Here is a 23075-nt window from a genome sequence, read left to right as displayed (position 1 = left end):
CCTCATTGAAGGTATGGCTTCCATATTTCACAGCATATATACTTCGTTTTCAGAGACTGTTGGTCCAGTATAAATTGATCTATTTCATTGTACTGCCAAAAGGTTAATCATTAGTTCAAAACTTGGATCTTTTTTGGAGCTTTGGCAGCGTTGAAATTTCACGAAAGTTTGTTTATTTTTTTATGAGTACATTTTAGCCGGTCGCTACAGAAAAATAGCGCCCGCTCACGTGATCGATATAAGCCAATAAAACGGCAGATATAAAGAAGACATTACACTAGGTATTAATCTTTTATAGTCTTCATAATCCTGTAATAGAATTACTTGATATCAAGAAATTAACATTTAGCTTATATAACAATCCTAGTTAATAAACTACACACTACTTTATGGGTGTACCTCATTAGGTCATATACCTTCTTTCTCTTGCCCTACGGCCTTACTTTTTCCGTTGCACAGGTAATCAAAATCTCGAAAGAGGTACATATTTTTCGCCCTTTTTTAAACATGAATATACTTTATGATACAAACAAAAGAAGTCATGTAAAATTTAGCTTAGTTTTCTTTGTCACTTTTTCTGTCTGTAAAAAAGTGGAATTTTTATGCATTGAATTTGGCGAAAGATGAAAAAAAAGATAAATTTGGCGACCATTTATGACGATGGATAAAAAAAATCGAAATTGGCGAGCATTTAATTTGGCGATGGATAAAAAAAATTAAATTTGCTAAGCACTTTATTTAACAATTATAGACTAAAATCGTTGAAAACGCCAAATTCAGTGCTCGCCAAAAGTTGTATGAAAAAAGTATGAAAAAATGAGTACTTAAGGAACTGGGTTAAAATTTCAATATGTCTCTTAAAATAACACATTTCCGGTTTGTTTAATTACACAAAGTTGCACAAAATTACACAAGTATTTTTTAAGAATAGATAATTACGAAACATTAATATGTCTTAAAAATAACTTACTCACATTGTTCACGTTATTAATTTTAATTATGATAAAAAGACAAATATTATTAATTAAACAAAAAAAATGAATAAAAAAATATATTTTTGACTGTTGCTATCAGGATATCCACAATCCGTCACATGATTTTTTCCACCTGTAAAATCTTACTTTCAGTTCATATCTTTTCCAGGTTCATTTGAAGGCACAATCACTGCTAACAATTGCCATTCAGTGTTAGGAAATTCAATTAGCTGACTGCTCTCTCAAGCTTCTAAACTTTCTTATGAATTCTTCCTCGTCAGGAACATTTATCTGCACTGCAAGTTCACGAATAAATTTCACTTTTTTTGGTATTTCATTATTATGAATGGTAATTAACTTAGAACCGATAGAGATAATATCATCTGTCAAGCATTTGACAGAAAAGCCAATTATTTCAAATGCTGTCTCGATATAGGGAAGAGAACGAAAATCTGTATCAGTAACATCATCAGCTTTATTCAACTTCAACAAATTAGCAATAACACTTGCACCACTCCTGATTATGCTTGTTTCTCTTTTCCCCGCAAATGTCATCGTTTTTATGTTCACCAGACCTTTTAGCTCTTTTTCAAGGAGTGTGATTGCGTGCTTCTCATTGTATAAATATTTAAGTGTAAGCAACCGGGCTCCTACTATGGCAGAGTTAGAATAAACTACAAAAACAAGCGCAATCAAAAAGAATAAGAATAAGATGAATGCCATGTATGGTAAGGAATGATAGATGGATACGGCAACGGCAAGACCAATTATAACGAGTGCTGTTAACTAGAAAGAATATATATGTAAAAAAATTGAAAAACGAAAAGTTAAGCAATTTTATACACAATAAATTATTTTAATTTTTGTAGTTAACATGCATATCTCATACCGGTGATCAATGCATAGTTTATTGTATCTCAAGGAAAAGGGAAATAAAATTTATGGGTATAATTTTAACGTAAAAAGAAGAAGTCTTATTTTCTATATACAGTTCAACCCCGATTTTTCGAAAAACGGATTATTCGAATTCCCCAATTTTTCGAGTTACTTCCTTGGTGCCTTGGTTTTGAATTAAGATTCTCTTTAATTTACCCCGAATTTTTCGAACTTTTTTTTTGAATTTTACGATTTTTAAGCCTTTTTTAGGGTCCCTTCGAAAAAATACCCGTGATATTTTGAACTGTTCATTATGCAGAATTCTGAAAAATAAGAAAATAAAACATTATTAGAAAGAAAGTTTTTTTTTCTATAAAATATCACCATTCACAAAACTTTCTTTAGTTTGTTTAACATTTACTTTCTGCCAGTGAATGTAATTATCCAGAGAGCTTCCATTCTGTTCCCTTTTTTTAGTTCACAGCCTCCCCAGATATTGTCACTGTTGCCATATTAAAAACATCTGCTCTCAGAAAAACGATGTTGAAATAATTGATGATTAGAGTGATGAAATGGAATCAACGCAACCGAGCAAGAAATTTTTTTCGAGACAATAGACTTAATGGAAAATTTTTCTTTTTTCCAGAACGATGATATTGTTAACCAATTGCGAAAATATACTGCACCGCTCGACCAAATACTTACGTTGTCAGTACGTAAGAAACAAAGTACGATTCCCAGTTATTTTAACAGTGTAACTGAAGAATAAATTATTGTAAATTAGTGGACCTGAAGAATAAATTATTTCCTTTTTAACTTACTATGAAAATTCTGCTTCCTTTACGGTTCTCAAGGTAATCTGCTATTGCCAGGAGCTCACTCTTTAAGCGTTTCCTTGTTTTTATGAATTCGACAAAACTTTCTTGCAGCTCGTGTGATATTTCGTCATGTTTAAAAACTAAATGAATAAACATTGTTTTACCATAATTAATTTAAATAACATATAATGAAAAGTTACTCTTTTCTTCCTAGTACATAAACTGATAGCATGTCCATGAATCCTGAATTTATTGCTGTGTGTCCTTAGGTTTAGCCCACATGTTGTGTCTGTCAGTGTCATTAAAATGGACCTAAATCTATCGAGAGGAAGCCAAAAACGCCCCCCCCAAAAAGATATATGCCCGCACCATTAAGTTGTGTACTCAAAATAATGTTTGGGTGAAAAAAATATTAAAACCTTAAAAGAACTTAATTATGTGCTGAGTTACTTCAGAGTACATAGAATTTTCGCGACCGCATTTGGCCCCTAATATCATTTTTGGTCACCTTCTACCCTATAAAACGACCACTTGCCAAACGAGACTAGGTACAGCTATTTTCTATTCCCAAGATAAGATACCTGTCTAAAACGACAGTGATTTTTCTTTTCGAAAACGAAAAATAAACGTCCCCCACTTTTCAATTGCAATCCAAATGCATAGAAAAGCATTTAAATTACAGTTTGCATGGCTTGAAAATAAAATTTCTTGTATGATTTATATTTTCAGAGTGGCCCTCTTCTACAGGTTTGACTGTATTCTATTTTTGCTTTAATCCTTACTGAATCAATAATTACCTTTGACCATGATTTCTTTGAGTATTGGTTCATCTAAACGAGAAAAATAATTATAGGGTAACAATTCCACAAAGTTTAATACGAATAAGATACAGAGAAAATTCCTAGGGTGTGAAGCACAGGGCAGAATTTTAAATCATAATTTCTTTGGCATAAAAGTTTCTCACCCCTTGTGATGTCAGTATAATACGAATAAGCATTCTACTTTGGCTATACTGATTATACTAAATATTACCTTTGGTCTTTTCTTTGATTATTGGCTCATCTAAATAGCAGAAATGTGAAGATAAAACGCGTACGAGGCCCTTGTACAACAAACTTAAATTCGCTCCAAATTAAGCTTGCAGAGAAAAGTAATGTGTGTGTGACGTTTTCGATCAAAGATGGTGTTTTTGTGGCGGGAGTTTTGAGATTGTTTTACTTGATTTTTTGTAGGTTGCTAGAGCTACCTCTAGCTACTGTATACACCGTCAAATTTCAGAATGAATACGAAGTCATTGGAGTGTATCCAAAAGAATATAAAAATCTCTAATTTTTCAACTGTTAGCCAGCTAGCTACACACACCAGATGTCATCACAAATAAAGACGCATTTTTTTATATACGAGTTCAGAGTTTCAGTTAAGTATTGTTTAAATAAATCTCTCTTTTGTTACAACGCTCTTATTGAGAATAAAAAAAGGAAGTAAACTGTTATGAATTAAGAAGGCTAAGTGAAATAATTTTTTTGTCAAATATTTTTCATAAGAAAAGTTACAATTTTCTTCACGTATGTTTTAAGTAGCCTAACATACTAAAGTTTCATGCCGTGAGACTAATTATTTCTACAGAAAATGAGAAATTTTCATAACGCCCATGGTCAAAGCCTTATCAAATTCACTTTGTCTACCTCATTTTTTAAATACAGAAAATGAGCAATTGTGTCGATGAGGGCTGAAAGCATTGGCAAGATTATATTATGCTGGACATAATATCAGCAGTAGGTGTCCAAAACAAAATAATGTTAAGGAGCTTTAGGTGGTGATATAACACTCTTCACACTGCAATTTTTCCAAAAGCTTATTTGTGCATTCTGGCAGAAAATCTTGAATTGTCTTTTACATTTACGACAGATTATATCATTAATATTATCAGTTTGCAACATTGCGATACCCACAACATTCTTCGTAAGGTGCTTTTAGGTTCCAATACTTCTGAAAAGTTGACTAAACCGTTCTAAGTTAGTTTCAGCACACAGCCTACATTAAGCACATCGACCATAATTTATGTTGCCTAAAAAATATATAAATTATTTCTTTTTGTTTATACACTAGCTATACTTTGTTTCCTAATTTACTTCCATTTATTTTTCAACACTCTAGCTAGTATTTTTGTCCCAAAAGTTTGTTAAAAGATATCGTTAACACGTGTTTACTTGTCATTGTTGTAGTTGCTTGTGCATCTTCAAACCAAAAGTATCTAGCCAGGTACTCAGCATACACACTACAGTTACATTTGTACCAAGTTTTTCTTTATTTTTTAGCATATGAGAAGTTTCTTAAAAATATAAGTATTGCGTCACAAGAGAAAGTGAGAAGTACCTGTTCCTTTGATCGCACCATTTCACTTGAATTGTCAGCTGCCTTTTTTCACCATCAGTGAGAAAACAGGGGTAATGTTTAAAAATTTTGAACAGTTTCGATAAGTTTGTAAACGATGCGAGAAAAGTAAAAAAAAAAGGTAAATTAAAAAATATTTTCTTCATAAACAAGTAACCATAAAAATCTTCGTAATGCTCATCGTCATATTGGTTGTTGATAAAAAAATGCTGTGCTTGCAAAAAAAACGTCTGCATTAATTATCTTTTTAGCATAGTTTCAGCCGTACACTCAATCTCATTGGTTAAAACAGTCTGTTGTACCAGGGCCTCGTAGGCGTTTCATCCTCCTATAAAAAAATTCTACAGGCCCTGGGAATGAGGTTGTATTTTGTGCACATCGCTCGCCTGTTAGCACGAAATCAGCAAACAGCTGGCGTTACCGGGTCCAGTTTAAAAAATTACTCAGCAATTTTATTTTGCAAAATAAATTTTCATAACAGTAACAAAAAGCTGCAGCCACCTGACTGTATTTAGCATAATTAGTATAAGAAATTTTGTTGGTAGCCAAACTGTATTTGGCTACTTTCACTTTTTTGTTGAAGGTAGCTAAGGAGCTAGCTAGATAGCCTTGTGGCTATACAAATGAATAAGAGTATATCAAACTGAATAAGAACTTAGAAAAATAGGAATAAATAAAGCTAAATATAGCTAGCTAGCCAAGCTGGTTTAAAATCTACGTTCCTTACCAAGATCTTAAAATTAATGATTTAAGATTTGTAGTTGGGTAGAAGAAACATAAAAATATATGTGCCTTAACATGTGAAAACAAATACTACAAAATTAAAAAATATAGAAGACAAAAAGATCAAACAGGCCTGACACCATCACTTCCAAACTAAAATTGCCGCCGTAGCATATTTCTGTTCTTTATCACGGTTCTGGCCTGTTTCCGAAATTAAGTTGTGTCCAACCGAAAAACAGAGGTCCGTAAAACTCGGACCATGCGCTATTTTTTCGAAAAAAGCTGCGCGCAACCATTTTGAACGAAATCCGGCTATTATAAAGAGGCCAGTTGGTGGTCCGTGGATAAATCCACGGGTTCGCACATACTTTCTATACCTCATTTTGTGTGTCTCGCTACTTGCGGTACCATTTTGCGCATAGACAAATAAAATACGGCTATTATTAAGGAGATAGTTGTTAGCCCGTAGAAAAATCCACGGGTTCGCCCGTACTTTAAATTTACCAGTCGCAACAAAGTGGCTAAAAAAATCGCATTTGACATTCGTGTTTCTGTAGCATGATTTTCTAACTTAGCGGGGGGTTCGCGCAGAGACAGACAAAGTACGGCTATCATTAAAGAGACTAATAAATAGCCTGTGGATAAATCCACGGATTAACCCGTATTTTATATATCGCATTTCGTGTTTTCGTAACACGACTATTTTCCCTCGCACAAACAGACAGACGGAATGCGGCTATTATTAAAGAGATAAGAAAAGGATTTGAACTTAGAATTTGAAATCTTATCAAACTAAGGTATAACATCTTTAATTAGACCTACATGTATCGTATACCTGGTCCAACCAATCATCACCATTTTTTCTTTGTAGATGTTTTTTTAAACCTTTTATCTGTTGTAGCACCTGTCGGATATTATTGCACTTTATTAAGTAAACTTTTAGGATGAATTTAAGACATTGTTTTCTCAGACATTCCTGGTCATAATCAAGTGAAACTTCAATTTGATATTCCGGAAACTTGGAGTTGCCTAAGAGTATTTGAACTTGGGTTTCGGGTGAGCTTACAAGGTTTTTTAACATCGTTAAAAGCTTGTCAACATCTTCATCTTGGATATTTATCTCCTTTTCGAAAGACAAAGAAAACGTCATATGCAAACAACCGTAACAGTACTGTGAAATTCGAATTTTGACTTTGGTTTTCCACTCTTCTAATATTGTCTGTTCGAAGGCTTCCTTTATTGTCTTTTTCAATTGAAATGACTCATCGGAGTCGCTGTTAAGAAATTGTTCAGGAATCTCACCTTTAGTTGAGTGTATAAGAACACGCACGTCGATAGTTTTCGACCCTTTGACATACTGATTGCCTTCTATGTTAATTCTGAAATTTTCTCGCTGGTAATTTGGAATAGAGCGTTGCAAGTATTTTTCTGCATCTTCTTTAACCAATCGCCTTATCCGTAACATCTCTTCTGATGAGCAATCTTTTAACGCAGAAGGAAGTAATTTTCGATGTCCAAATGGAATGCAGCAATTTCCTGATGTTTCAAATTTCTCAAAATAGAGACTCAATGAAAACTTTTGTGTAAAGACGCTGTTGTAGTAACAATCAGCAGAATAAATCTCACGTGTAACACTGCGATATTGTAAAATTCTTTGAATCTCATCTTTTTTGAATTCTATCAGTGCAATCTTTCCTTCGATTTCTTTCTTGAATTTATCGTCAACAAAGGTTTCGCTTAACAACATATTACTTAAATCAACTACATGACCTTTAAACTTTTGCCACATATCCTCCCAACTGTGATATTCATTTGGTAGAAATGATTGATCACCCTGAAACATGAGATTACATCCATCAGGAGAGGTATGTATTGCTAAATTCCGCAACTGCTCAATTTTTTCAACATGCAGCCTTATTTCTTTGTAAACATTATTAATATTCCTTTTTGGCAGCAAATCAGGAACCTTTAGTATTAAGGATATAAGCAATGATGCATCCAAATGCGACACCTCAATGCAATAACGTATTTTGCTTTGGCAAGACTCAGGAACACAATTGCCTGGACAATCAAAAATTTTAATATGGTTTTCTTTATTCTTTAACACTCCAATCTTTAGTCGTCTATTTCTGTGGACATCTTTTAACACCTCGCCTAACGCTACACCACCATTTGTTGCATATGATTTAGAATTCACACGAGCAAGATATTGTATCAGCTTTTGCAAGACAGTTTCACTGACTCCTAGCAAACTGACGAGCATAGTTTTCGCAGGAAAAGTGTCAGGATCTTTTCTAAACAATAATTGTTTATATTATTAAGATGTTTTTGTGCCACTGTTGGCAATAAGGATGAGCGCAGCAGCGCGTCTTTTTTATACCTTAGAATAGGAGTTCACCAAGTTGAATTAAGCAAAACCGTTCTCAACTATTGATTAGAAAAATCATCCCTCGCCATTTTTTTTCCTTAGTGAGATCCCTCCCTACGATTAGTATCAAAGAGTAGTAAATGAAACTAACAAAAATGAACTGACCGTGATGTTGCCATGGTGAAGATGAATACGACCTAAAACTAAATATAATAAAGAATTTAGTGTCTATTATTGGAAACCATTTTCCACCAAAGGTTTTTCTTGTAAAATTTATGTCCTAAAAGTAATCAACAAATCCATTTCTTTAACGAAAAAAATTTACGCAATTAACAAAATTACAAAAAAAACCTCTCTAGTCAAGGGCGGACACCTTGGTTAACGGACAGATTTCATTACAAAGGCCAAATTTTGGTCAAAGTATGTATATAAATCTTAAAAGCTGTGCAAGCTGATATGGGCAAAAAATTACTACAGGTTTGATACGTTGCTATGTGAGTTATGCGTCCAACCAATTGTAGCTATGCATTGTGAATACAGAAGAAGAAGACTAGAATATATTTATGGCAGCTGAGATTGGTTTGAACTAAATACCAAGAATGGTGGAAGAAAAAATGTCTTAACACGTGATCCCTATGACGAATTTTTCAAAGGGACTATAAAACAGTCTGGTAATTTTTTACTTTAGTCTAGTCAATGGTGGTGAAAGAATTTATGAGCACTGATGACAAAAAGAACATCTAAAATCATCCTGAAGATCACATTGGACATCCAAATATAACTGAAAACGACAAAAAAGTCCCCTACGTTTAATGGATATCCATAATTTATTCGACATAAACATTTACCATGCTATATTACCGTGCTATTAAAGGGACTACAAAATCGTTCAATAAGCTGAATTCCTGCAATTTCCGAAGATTGGCGTGTAATAAACGGACCACTCAAAAGGTCAAGGTGCAAGAGACACTTTAGAACGAAAAAGACGTCTAGACAACTTGTTACAAATAATTAATTTTTATGAGGAATTTGCTACTTTTTTTATTTTTACTTTCTAAAAGAAAAAGAACATGTCCTTCATTATTCTTTTTGGCGGTAAAATGAGCTACGGACTATAAAATGTATTAAATAGTAAATGAAAAGTTTGTTTTGACGAGGGAACAAAGAGAACACGAGGAGCTAAAACATGCTATGTTGCTTGCCTAAATAAAGTAATTAATACCTCTAAGGGGAATTTAAAGTCATTGTTTTTAGCTTAGATTGGCTTTATGTATAATAAACTTGTACGTTTCAATGCAACTTTTCGAAGGATATAGCTAGCTGGCTAATTCAAAAGGTTTGAATTTAATTTTATTAAAAAGTTTGAGTTGAAAGCAAGGTTAGTACTTATATCAAATAAGTAATGAGTATCTAATGCATGCAAGAAACTTTTTTGTCATTTTTTGGTGCCCAATATGATATTAAAGATGATTTAAGTTGTTGTTTTTGTCCTCGGTGATCATAAACTTTACCACCGCCATTAGCTCGATTTCTGTGTATGTCACCAAAGTTGAAAACCAACAGCCGTTTCGTAGCCCCTATAAAGTAAGGCTTCTGATAAAATAAACTCCAAACCTTTTTCAATTATTTAGCTAGGTATGTTCTTCTACATTTTGCAGAGAAACTTACATGATTATTGCACATAAAGAAGTTTTTCCTTCAGCAGTGTGTTTTATTTATGGTTTAAAGAAAGGGTCAAAAAATTGCTAACTTTGCTACTCCTTATAACAATTGATTTATTAAAAAAGATTACTTATTGACTGTATTGTATATAAACTAAAATGCTAATCAAAATAATGTATTAGACCATGTGCTTCCAACGAACGGTTAAGGAGATAAAAGGGTTTAAAGAAAAACAATGAACAAATTTTTTTTTAGAAATTGCTTAATCCTGTGCTTTTGACGAACGGTTTGGGTTAGGGTTGAAGGTGCTTCAATGGTTTTTAATGATGTCATTAACGCGACCATTCCGATACAGATGCAGGGACTCGGGTTTGGAAAACTTACCCATTTTGGTCCTAGGTTGTTCCTAGTTACCTGTGCGGTGAAAAATAACTGACCTCACCACCTCGTTTCTAAGTTATTTGGCCTCAAAGTTATGTGTATGTGCATTGCAATGACTTGACTCTTGCTTCGATGGTTATCACAAATGACGTACACCCAACACCAGTCAATACGAGAATTCCTGCAGTGGGTGAAAGCAGAGGAAGATGTAAAATTTGCATCGAGGCATTGGTAAATTCCATTTAGAGTTATCCAAGATTGTTTGAAGAGTGATCTGTTTGAAAGACCATTTGGTTTCCAGGGACGTTGTTAAAACATAGAAATTTGATTCTAATTTGAAGAAAAAAGGGACATAGAATAAAAATTAACCTGCAGATATTTTAATCTTTATTACAGAATCGCTGGTGCTACCTGGATTTGAACTAGGCAAAATACATATGTATTGAGAGTTCATTGTCATTGTCGACAATATGCACCAATACGATTACATAAAGCGCCCGCAGCCACATTTTTAAAAATTACTCATGAACTACAAATCATTTTGCTATAAAACTTGGCACATTTATAATTCAACACAATAGGAATACGATTGATTTTTAATTCGTGTGTAATGACGTCTTTGCCACCTGTTGTGATGTCATCAAAGACAAAGGGTAGCTGATTTTTTTAGATATTAATGAAAAATGTCGTAGTTTAGAGTATGCTATGTTTAGAAAGTAGACAAGTATGTAAAATATATACCAAAATATTATAATTATGAAAAAAAGTCTATTGTTAGATATATGTTAGGAGAAAATGTAATTTGATCACAATAAAGAAATGTTTTTTTCCAATTCAAAACTTCAATTTCTTCTTTTTTTTCAAAAATAAGTATATTTCCGAAAATAAAGAATTTAAGTGTTATGACGTCATTACCACCTGTAGTGACGTCATCAAAGACAAAGGGTAAAATATCAATTTTGGTCCGTAAATTATATATTCTGGTCTGTAAATTACAGATTTGGTCCTCATTTTATCTTACACGATTACTTTCAAATGTTTATCAACTGAATAATTTTTGACTAAAGATTTAGCCACGGCGGTAATTTTTGTTACAATTTCTCCCACTGTGACGTCATAGTAACGGGCTTCACCCGCGTGACTAACCTGCAAATTTCGTGGTTTTACGATATTTTCCATAAAAGTGCCTAGCTTTTGAAAGTATTATTCGCAGATATATTTTGACAAGCTCGATGTACGTTTTTATTTTTTATATTCATATATGATTGGAGTTTCAATATAAAACATCACTGCAAGATCACACCCTTTTTTTTCATTGTTTTCAAATGAGGAATGTGTAAAACAGACATTCTGTAAAATATTTCGCATTCATGTCTAAAGGTAATTGATCTAAACCATGTACGCTGTGGCCAGATCGTTTGCTCAGGAGAAAATCTTAATTTTCTCTTTACAATGTGCATGATTAGTCGCATTTAAAGTAACAAACTTGACCTAAAACGTGCAAAAAACACCATTTTTTGTGTTTGTTAGCTCTGTGTATGGATTCGGATGCGAATTTCTGGCATGTTGTAAACTGAAAAATTTCTTTCACGTATGTTAATCAAGTGTCTGTAATATCAGTTGAATTGGTTTTGATTTGTGGCCTCACGAATACCTGTTTTGATTCTTGCCAGTTTTATTTGGAAATTACCTGCAACAAGGAGTCACGAGAGCCATTATGAATTTCAAAGCTATCCTATTCCGCCATTATAAATGTATAGTTAGCAGAGAGAAAACTGACAGATTTTTGTGTTTAATGTTATATAGCTATGCAGTGATTCATTAAGCTAGATTAACTGCAGAATAGTTAGCTAACAGATATAATTAGAATTAGTCCAGTTATTTTTTGATAGAAAAACGAACAATGTATGAAATTAAATTAAGATGGCTAGCTATAGCTACTATGATGAGAGAATAATAATGTGTCTATGTATAGTTAGCAAGAGAACAATGTATGTTTTTTAGGAGAGAAACTTCTATGAGATATTATAAATAAAAATTTTGTTTTGGGATCTAATTTTGCAAATTAGGTTGCTAAAAATGTTGTATATCGCAGGATTTAATTCATCATTATTGTTCCTCTTAAGGCCTACATAGTATACAACAATAATTCATCTTGTGTGATTATAGAGACATATTGTGATTATTGTAAATAATTGAAAAATAAATTAAAATGGTTCAAACTGCTACAAATGAAACTGATTGCAAAGATGATAATGGAAATGTTGGAAATGATGAGAGTGGGGGGAGTAACACTGATGATATTAAAAATGATGACAATGAAGATAGTGGAAGCGCTAGGTTGTTATAATTGTTTTTTGAGTCATATATTCAGACATTATCTTTATATTTTAGATAATGGGTTGTTTATTTTTACAAAGTACATCAACCAATTCATGACAAAATATTTTTAATTTCAGACTTTGTGCCAAGAAGAAAAACTGTTCAAAGAAGTTGAAACACTGTGGCCCTTGCGATAAAAAACGCCTTGTTTTGACTCATTTTTGGAAGAAGTCTTCTGTTCATATTGCACGCAACATAAAGAAGTTAAAAATACAACACCAGTCTTTGTCTGAACAAAATGCAAAAAGAGGTATGTATTTCCACAGCTATTTGTTTTAAAATTAAATACAAAATGATATATATGTACCACTATCATTAAGTGCCTAAACATGTTGAACCATGATAGTACACCTTGCCTTTCGGCTTGTTAACAAGGATGTATATTTTGGGGGCTCATGCCTAAACATGTTGAACTATTAATGGGGCTCCGAAAGGATGATAAGTGTACATATTAGAGACAGTTATATGTTTATATACGATATATACAAGCGAAAAACATGACGGAAAAGTGAATCAAAATATATAGTTCAAAGTTTAGTATGTTTGTCGTTTGTATATATATACATATACATATGTATAAGAAAATACTTATATAATTCTATAATGTGTAATTTTGGTGTGTGTATAACTTTATATTTTTAGTTTCTGATATGGTCCTCCTGAATGCCAATATAGGTGAAATGCAGAAAAAAGAGGTGGAGTGTCAATCCAGTGTTGAAGACTTGAGGAATGAGGTTCAAGAGATTAGTGACAGAAAACAATACCAAGAGGCGGAACTTAAAGAATGCCAGGAGGAATTTGAAAAGGTAAAATTGCTGATTGAGCAGAAAGGTTATGCAAGGAAAAGACGTGAAAATTTGCCAACAACATCTGACATGATTAATTCTTCCACACATTCTGTAAAATATAGACGTCGGGAAGAGACGAAAAGTCTACTCGAATATATTCATGGTGGAAAAATCGGTTCCCTTTATGGTGCTTGGGACTACCTAAGAAGTACAGCAAGTAAGGAGCAAATGGAGGAGTTCATTTTATCATACAAGAGAGGAAAATTCCTTGAAAATCTTATTGGAAAATTCTCTGAACTTCAATCTAGAAGTGAAGGTGGGATTCGAAAGGCAGTGTTAACAAAGTATTTTAATTATATGTCACGAAGAAAGTACACAATGCTTTGTAAGATACAAAAACATTCTTTCACAGAACATTATTCTTCAAGTAATTTGATTTCATACGGCGATCATAACATCTTGCTGAGAACAAGATCTGTATCTGATAGGACAATTGATTCTTTTGTAAAATCTTTGGATATAGGAGACATCCATCATGTTGAAGGTGGGGTATCACGTACAGTTACTGCTTTAGTAACAATGATTGCCGATTTAAATTTAAGAGTTAAGTCTTTAAAAGATAAATTACTTTGGTTCAATGGTAATACAAACCATTTTGTCATTGAATTTGCAGATGATGGTGCACCAGAGTCGAAAGACAAAACAATGACAATTGCCACCCTCTCCTTGTGGAATTATGGAGCTCGTATACGCAGTCGCGAGTTTCATTATCCTCTTCACATGGTGACTGCCCCTGAAAAACATGAAGTTTGTGAACAGCTTTGGAAGCAGCATACTGAAGAAATGCAACTGATTGAAGGCAATATTTTCAACATATGTGATGAGAAAGTTACATTCTCATTCGTACCTGCTGGTGATACTGCTTGGTTGTGTTGGGCTGGGAATGTACTACCTGCAAGTGCAACTTATCCTTCCCCTTTTTGTAACGTTCACAAAAGTCAGCTGCAACGAATGGATGGGTCGATAGGCTATGACTCCAAATCAACGTGGCAGGTACCAAACTATGAAAACCGCCAAAAGGATCTGGAAAAACTACAGTGTTTTGAGAAGTCTCTACCTACTGGCATTAATAAAGACACCAAACATAAAAAATGCTTGGCTTTTATGGCAGAAAATGGCATAAGGCAACTTGGAGAGCCAAGAATTGGCATATTTGCAGACCGTATGAAGCCAGATCCCCTGCACCTTGAAATAAACAATTGGACCCACTGCCTTAATGTTATATACCAAGAAGCTGTTCGGCGAAACAAATTTAGGGAATTCTCCACCATATTAAAAGCGCCTGTGAAATGCAGCAATGATAATGCAATGAGTGGTTGTGGAATGAGGTTTGTGGGGAAGATGATTGAGGAACATTACGCAGATGAGAAAAAAAGGTAACATCTTCAAAGTACACAACAGAATTCAGGTTCCCATGAGCTGATTTAAAATTATGCTATTTTTAAACAATATATACGTGAAACATATTTTGCAATTAAGGTTTTTATGAAAAATGCAGAACTTATCTTTGAATTCGGATAGTTTTTATTTTCCTGTTGATAAACTTTTACATAATTTTGCAGAACTTATTTTTGTGATTTGCTCTAAAAAGATAATATCAATCAGATTGAAAATAAGTTTCCATTTTATATTTCAAGGTTGAAAACCCCTGAAGTTCGATTAATTGGTGCGCAAGCAATTCTACTTGCACAATATGGGCACAGGTTAGTGGATACGCTAAAGTTACAAAGTGAAAGCGATGTACAAGCTGTGACAAGATTAGCGCTTGCTCAAATTGTGATATCACTGCGTGATGTTGGATCGTTGATTAATAAAGTTTATATCAATAACGAAACCTATCCAGATGATGTTTCATTTTTCTGTAAAAAGTATTTTAATCTATTTTCTCTGTTTTTTCCACTGAGGTGTAATATTACTGTGTGGACAATGGGATATGTGGTACCTTTTCATGCCAAAGAAATTTTTAATAACTTTCGAGTTGGTTATGGAATACTCAGTATGCAAGGAAAGGAGTCGAAACATTCTTCAATTAAGCAAGAATTAAAATCCTGTAGCAATCGATCAACAGCTACAGATGAGAAAGGAAAGTGGCATCAATTAATGCGTTCAAGTTTTGTAAGAAATTTTTACCTGCCATATCATTTCCCACTGCCATCAAATTACCATTCTCATTATCAGTCTCGTAAACCAGTTATGGACATTGAAGCTTGCCATTGCTGCCGTCCTTTGGAGTCAGAAACATTGTGCAGTGTTTGTATTTCGTCACTTCCTCTGCTCGTTTGTGTCAATCAAAAATGTTTAACACAGGAATTGGTTTTAATATTAAAGCCTATTCAATGTAGCAGTTGCTCTGAACGCTTCTCAGACATTAACATGTGTAATCAACACCAAACAACACATCATCAAAAACAAACAGCCACAAACAAAAATTTGGTTCCAAGATCGATGTCTGTTGGGCAACTTAAAGAAGAGTTAAAATTACGCAAGAAGGCAGTAACTGGAAAAAAAGAAGATTTGATTCGTCGACTTGAAGGAACATTATAAACATTATTTTGTTTTTAAGTTATTTGCATTTAAAGATTTTTAGATTTAATTATGCTGCATAAATTATGTCACATTTAAGCAAATTTTGATATTTTCTGTCATCAATAACTTTGGATCTGTTAAAGGACATTGATTCAAACTATATTATAGAGTAAAATTAAATTAATTTATGCAGCATAATAAAACTAAAAATCTTAAAAGGTGAATATCTTGAAAACAAAGACAATTTTTTAAGCTCCACAACGTAAGCTCAAAATCCTTTCTCGTTTTGGGACCCCTTTAATGTTTTTTCCTTTATTCTAAAAAAAAATTTTTTACGGGAAGACATTTTTGTGAATCATATATTTCTGATTGCGAAACCAGAAAACAATTTTTTGTAGGATAAATTTTTATGATCGGAATGCTTTTTATAAATTCTACTGTTACTGTCTCAATAAGTAAATAAAAATGTGAAATAGTATATACCAGAAGGAACCCTTGGGTTGTGTTGTGTTCACATAGCCCAATTAATGATTTATATGACATTAACACATGCCACCTACCTTGCAATTATGTTACAGTTAGTATATAATATATATTGAATATATTTATACAAGCCTTCTGGCATATTGCAGAGGGTAGTTAAAAATCAAAAGGTACATATAATTTGTTCTATTAGCTTTCTTTTTTTCAAAATTACAATCAACTTTGATTTTTTGTTCCAGAATTTCCAATGAAATTTCAATTGATACTTGTAATATATATAGATATATAGTTTACTTTAGATTATTAGTTTTTATTAAGATACGGAAAGTGTTGTAGTTAGTAGATTGGAAGAGCATTTAACAACAACAAAGACAATACAGTATGTAGTATTTTTTACTTTTAAGCGCAGTCAACCTGTTGTTACTTTTTACTTTCAAATACACATTGTACTGTTGTACCAAAAACCTTAGATGATAATGCTAAATTTCAACAAAATATTTATTGAAAAATGTCTTTTATTGGACTAACCTGTACAACTAGAAAATTGTTTTTGTATTAACGCCCTGTTGGTCTAATGGAATGACACTCGTACAAATGAGAGACCTGGGTTCGAATCCTGGACAGGGAAAAAACTTATTTTTACATATAAAATGCCATTTATATTTTTAGTTTATTAAAAAATAGCTTATAATTCAAACAAGGATTGTTTTTTCAAAATGGATAAGTAGACAACAAATTGGATAAAGCTCAAATAGCCGATCTCACATAGGTCCAAACTAGATAATTTACAACTTCTAAATGACTACTAGCTATAAATAAGCAACGCTATGCAAACAATATACTATATTTATTGTTCCTTGAAATGTGAAGCTACGAACAATTTAGCTATACTAACTATACTTCTGCTGCTGTTACTGTTTGAGCACAATGAAGCATTAATGACTGCACATGGGTGTCAACAACGAAGCCATCAGCAGTGTACCGTTGAATATAAAACAACACTTTCAGATGGCTATGTGCATATTCAAGGCGTATTGGTGCATATTCACTAACAGCAACATTCGACATACCATCGTACTGCAAAATGTTATCCTTGTCCTTGCGATATTTGCGTTTTACAAGATAGTTAGTCCCATCAAAACGTACAGGATTAAATATCTTTTCTGCACTAGCTACATTTTTTATAAAGATTATTATTTTTTGGCCTTTTTTATTTTTACTTTTTGGCAGAACACACTTTACTTCTGCCCCATAATTTTTGCAAAGACAGACTAAGTAACGCATGATCTGCCAAGGTACGAACAATGTAACTGGAGGAACTAAGCCAGTAATCTGACCCCTGCATAACTTAGACAGCATACGTGCACCTATTTCTCGTAAGTAACTATCTATCATGGGGCCTACAAGGGCAAGGTGATTGCCTATCAGTTTTTCAACACCAAATAACATAGAACTATTCATACAATAGTCTTTCTCGACACCATTTGCTACATCATTAAACCAATGGCGCTCGAAGGTACCTAATTTTAATTCCAAATCAGTCCAGAAATTGCTATTTCGTTCAGAACCCATTCTTGCGTTTGATAGCTTTTCAGTAACTTAGCTGCTGGCCAGCACAAATCAAAATGAACCGCTTCAAAACTACGAATGCGGAAAATGCAGGTCAATTACTTAGAAGCTACGGGACCGATGAATTTTCGTCGCTTAAAATAATAACCTGTAGAAAAAATCGATTACCGGTTTTTCGGAGAAAAATATGTTACGCAATTTCTGCAAACGGGAGAAAATGGAAAGAATATTACCGCCGTGAGCATAGAAGGAGATAACAAAAATATTTACGTTAAATATTTTACCCCCTGTTTACAAATGGCTTTCCCCCGGAAATGTACAAAAAAATCCAAAAATTTTTTTTAGAATCAGAAAGTCCAATAAAAATTAGGAAAAGTCACAAAATTTCAGGGTCTAATAATGAGTACAAAAAAAGATATTAAAAGAAGAAAAAGCCGTGGGCATCCTATTAAATGGCGGCTACTACTATAAATATATAACGGGTTGCGTAGCGAGAACTGCTTCCCTATGTTCGCAAGCCAAATATTATACTCGACGGGGCTATCAAGAAATTTTTTAAGCCATTTAAAAGTCTCCAAGCAACCTCGTTCCCAGGGCTCTCTTTTCACTTTTTGATAATGGTTGGTTTCCAGGTTTTCTTTTTACAATGAGAGACAAGGTGCAGAGCACTTCTGTTTCGTACAAGTTATTAACAATCTCGAATCTATTTTAAACGCATTCGCTCCTCAGCAAGTATAAACGGCATACACGTTGCAAAATTTTTTATAGAAAACACTACAAAGAGAAATCCTAAGGAGTTTTCCTACATAATTGCTTTTTTTCTGTTTTCTATGTTTTTGGTTTTTGAACTGTCTACTCTGTGTTCTCATATTGACTGAACTATTAATTGGCTACTAAGCGCGTATTAAAAAGTTTGAAAAATAAGCATTCTAGTACCCAGAGCTATTTGCGATAAACATTGAAAAACATTTTTTTAATCATATTAACAACTACAACATCAAGAACAGTGCACAGTAGCACACTGACCCGCAAAGCAGTGTTCGAATTTGCTAAATTAAACATTCGAAAGTTACAACATAACGGATAAACATCGTTTCGAATTTGATTTCTTAATTACGTTTTCATAAGATAAAACCACAGCATTGAACTATCCAGCGTGTGGACTGTTGATAGTTATCAATCAAAAACAGTAAAAGAAAAGAGTTTTAGAAATATCTTTATCGGCGAATATATTTAATTTTTTTTACAACCTAAGTTCATTTCTTCTTAATTTAAGGAGCCATTATAAAACACGCAAAAATGATAAACTTTATTAGCTAATATTCTTTTATCTTCCTCGCCTCACATGACAAAAATTTATAACTTTTTCTCAGCAGTTTTTATGGTTTACGTTTTTCTTTCTCTTTTCTTCTGTGAAAGAAGAAATTTTGAACGTCGCAATCGATTTTCAATTTTAATTTGCACATTTCGCGCCGAAAAGTCACTTCAGACCCAGTACGCAAAAAATATCTTGTTTGAAATGCGCCAGTAGCAGTAGCTAAAATACTTTTTAATCTGGAGGTCATAAGCAGAACCGGACTAAAGGTCATAAGTGGACACCTGACCAACTTTTTAAAAAAGTTCTTCGGTAAGAAATATTTTCGCTCGCTTAAATGGCAAATGGGTTTTGCTCGCTGGCTTAGCTCCGCAAAAATACTCCACTACTCCATCCCAACTTTTTGTGATAACTTTTAAAATATGCCGTTATGAGTTAAAATTTGACCATCCTTCATTATTTATAGTTTGCATTCTGTTTCCAATGGGACTCATGCATGAGTAAGTGGCTAAAAATGGTGTATTTTTATTCAGTCGTTTTTTTAATTCACATTTCCAAAATCATATTTTAGCCTTTCTATGCGTTTCCAATAAGTTTTACACTTTTAAATTGATTCTTAGGCTTTTTACTTTGGTTTTTCAGGTTTCATTTCATTTTCTTTTATAGCTCATGGAGTGGCAATATTGATTTCATTAACATTTCAATCTTTCTTTTGTATGGAATTTTTCTAATTCATGATACGCATAAATCTATTTTAAAACTGATACATTGTTACGAACACTTTTATCAATTCTTTAATCATTGTTGACTAGATTATACTACTATAGCAACATGAAATATTTTGATATGTTATTTTCTTCATGATTTGGTTCCCTTTTTTGTTCATGGCTGCTGGTTCCACTTGTGGTATTTGAAGAAAGAAGAACTTGTTGATATAAAAACTTCAAATTTAGAAAAAACATTACTTGGCTTAACTATCTGATAGGGTTACTAATTTAACCTCACTGTGCAATACCATTAAAAATGTCGCAAAATGTTGTTTTCTTTCTTTGCTTGTTTGTTTGAAAGAATCCAATATACTGTCCTAATTTTTGTTTATATTAATTTCGAGTTAGACTAGCTTGTATAAATTCCTGTATCCGCCCCTGAAATGCTAAGCATTATTTGTATCAAAAGATCAGTTTAACTTAACACAAAACATGGGATTGGTTTTTTGATCTGCTGCTCCTCAGTTGTAATACATTTTGGAAACAAAATGGCCATACTTTTAAAATTCTGTTAGAAATTTACATTACATAACCTAACTATTTAAGTACTAAATTATAGCATCTATTGTAACCAAGACAACACACATACAATATCACTTTTCATAATTGATTTTTCCAGGTTCATTCTAATGTCGGTCAGAAGTTTCTGACGTTTTCAGATTTCCAGGCACAGTGACAACGCTTGCCTTTTGTAATAATATTGAAGGTATATGCATCGTACGTTTCTCTCAGGTTTTGCTTCGGTACGAAATAATATTTATATGGTTTGCTTGATGTTAACATAAGATTTCTTTCAAGAAAAATCATTTCTTTCAAATAAATGCCCACCTACAAAGCTAATAAGTCAAATAATACAATCTTTGCCAAAAAGGAATTGACGCAATCGCAAAAAGCTGATCTTAAACGACAAAATTACTGTCCTTTATTCCCTACACAATGCTGAGAGTAAGTTAAGTTACCTGATATGTTAGGAAGATCTGATTACATCAAGCTACGTAATAACGAGGTTATAATTGTGGTAACAAGAAAATTTAAGTTACATTAGCAAATATTATAGGCTGTTTGTTGCAAGCTATATTTCGATATTTTTTTTTAATCAAGCATCAGTAAAAAAAGAAAATTATAAAGACTCACCTTTTTCTTGTCAGAAAAATAAATGAAAATGGAACATGTTATTAATGAGGTAACCATAAAACAATTTTCTTGTCGAGTTTTTCACTAGTTGATACGTCCCAAACTCAAACTGTGTGGTATGTCAATAATGCTGAAAGCAATTTTTTTTTATATCAAAGTCCTCTGTTAATTAAAATCTATACTGCACTATCATCAAAACACAATTAATATCCTGTGGACGCTAATCCTAATGTATATTTTGTTATTCCCTGTGACATTTACACGTAAGATATGGGATTTCCAAACAGACTTAATTAAATTCTGTTTGTTAGAATTTCTAGACATTTATACGCTGATAAGCCTTCCTAACTAAGTAGCCTACACAAACCTGAACACAAAATTGGTAATAATTTGGAAGAACGTCCCACACGAGTATTTACGTACGCTGCTTTCAAATAAGACACATGTACTTTAAACTCAATATTCACTTCACATATGATAGAGGAAATAGGGATTTGGTTGCATTTAAAATGTAAAAAAAAACATCAACTTTTGACGACATTAGCATATCTTACCCTAAGACAGCCTCCATAATAATTTTTCAGGGTTTTTCACATTGATTGTCCATCTTTTTGTATTGTGATTACGAATTTTTATTTTACCCATAACAACAATCCGAGATAAATTTTTTTTCCAAAAACCGTTTTTTAGCTGCCGTGCAGGTGAGGTTAGAAACGTTAAAATACATTGTCGCAATCGACACGACGGTCAGTTAGGGCTCAACAAATACAAAAAATCGTGCATGTTGATGTCAACAAGTATAAATATTAGTTAAGATTTTCCATCCAACTAAACCACATGCTGTTTTTTTAACAATGCTGCATGGTTATGATACTTGCAGTGTTCTCATATTCATCTATTATGCACATGTATGCTAAATATTTAGGTTCCATACCTCTTAAAGCTCTAGATATTTCCTGTTACTCGAACTACCCCTAAAAATCTCTATGAAATCCTTATATTTGGGAAAATATTTAATAACTTTCGATAGGATTATCCTTAGGACTTGAAACTTACAAGACTTTATTCAGGGGAATCTTTCTTAGAATTTTGGTCATGGTAATCCGATTACCCGATTTTTCTTTTCATGGCATACTATAAGTGTACCAAGTTTGATTCAATTTGGACAAGCCTTTCAAAAGTTATGGAGGGGGAATACCCCCGGTCATAATATGTTTGAAATACCCCAGACCGAATAGGGTTAAGCTTTGTATTTTATCGCATATTATTGTTCTTTCTGTCTTGTATATTTATCTGCAATAGTAATCTAATTTCCAACTGAACTGTTGTTTGTGCTGTGTCTGTAAAGTGAAAGTAATTAGATGTAGATCTACAATTGCAGTTATCAAAACATAAAAATGTCAATAATACTCTCCATCGTAGAACATATTTTAATGATGTTCTGTTTCTTGTTTTACAATGTAGGTTTTTCAATGTAGGCCACAAATTTTGTCAGTCTCGACAACCTGTGTTAATGCAAAATACTATTATGAGATTAGGTTTGGAAATACAGTCGGCGCTCGTTGTCTCGACTACCTGTTATCTCGATCTTTTCGTATCTCCACCATTTTCATAGGTGCCTTCGTCATTTCAACCTCCCGTAGGCTAAAACACGTCCAATATCTCGACTACCCGTTATCTCGAACTTTCCTTATCGCAACCTATTTTTACGGTCCCTTGGGTACATTTTAACACGTTATCAAAACCTTTTCTGTAATCTTTCGAATTTCATCACACAAAAAATTTGATCTGGAAAACATTCAAATTTTCGAATTTCTCAAACTTTTTCAAAATTAAGATTTCGAATGTTTACAAT

General features: G+C 33.0%; 3 protein-coding genes across 4 annotated transcripts; 1 reads left to right on the top strand and 2 right to left on the bottom strand.

Moving 5' to 3' along the window:
• Nucleotides 1-775: 775 nt before the first annotated feature.
• LOC130625560 (uncharacterized) lies at nucleotides 776-3841 on the bottom strand. Of its 2 annotated transcripts, XM_057440667.1 has the most exons (4): nucleotides 3701-3841; nucleotides 3466-3498; nucleotides 2672-2808; nucleotides 776-1760 (listed from the first exon to the last, which is right to left on the bottom strand). In XM_057440667.1, the coding sequence occupies exons 2-4, from the start codon at nucleotides 3473-3475 to the stop codon at nucleotides 1197-1199; spliced, it is 711 nt and encodes a 236-aa protein (XP_057296650.1). In that variant the 5' UTR covers nucleotides 3476-3498; nucleotides 3701-3841; the 3' UTR covers nucleotides 776-1196. The 2 variants fall into 2 exon arrangements, with proteins under 2 accessions (XP_057296650.1, XP_057296649.1); XM_057440666.1 differs by lacking the exons at nucleotides 3466-3498; nucleotides 3701-3841 and having other exon boundaries at nucleotides 2672-3141.
• Nucleotides 3842-6450: 2609 nt separating this feature from the next.
• On the bottom strand, nucleotides 6451-21448 carry LOC130625559 (uncharacterized). The gene is made up of 3 exons (XM_057440665.1): nucleotides 21221-21448; nucleotides 8319-8356; nucleotides 6451-8079 (listed from the first exon to the last, which is right to left on the bottom strand). The coding sequence occupies exons 2-3, from the start codon at nucleotides 8330-8332 to the stop codon at nucleotides 6594-6596; spliced, it is 1500 nt and encodes a 499-aa protein (XP_057296648.1). The 5' UTR covers nucleotides 8333-8356; nucleotides 21221-21448; the 3' UTR covers nucleotides 6451-6593.
• LOC130625558 (uncharacterized) lies at nucleotides 12222-16106 on the top strand. Its single transcript, XM_057440664.1, has 4 exons — nucleotides 12222-12536; nucleotides 12656-12828; nucleotides 13221-14802; nucleotides 15064-16106. The coding sequence occupies exons 1-4, from the start codon at nucleotides 12409-12411 to the stop codon at nucleotides 15968-15970; spliced, it is 2790 nt and encodes a 929-aa protein (XP_057296647.1). The 5' UTR covers nucleotides 12222-12408; the 3' UTR covers nucleotides 15971-16106.
• Nucleotides 21449-23075: the final 1627 nt, after the last annotated feature.

Source organism: Hydractinia symbiolongicarpus, chromosome 14, assembly GCF_029227915.1.
Source record: "Hydractinia symbiolongicarpus strain clone_291-10 chromosome 14, HSymV2.1, whole genome shotgun sequence".
NCBI classification, from domain to species: Eukaryota; Metazoa; Cnidaria; class Hydrozoa; order Anthoathecata; family Hydractiniidae; genus Hydractinia; species Hydractinia symbiolongicarpus.
Note: the sequence above shows the minus strand (reverse complement) of the source record. Positions and strands in the feature narration are given on the sequence as shown.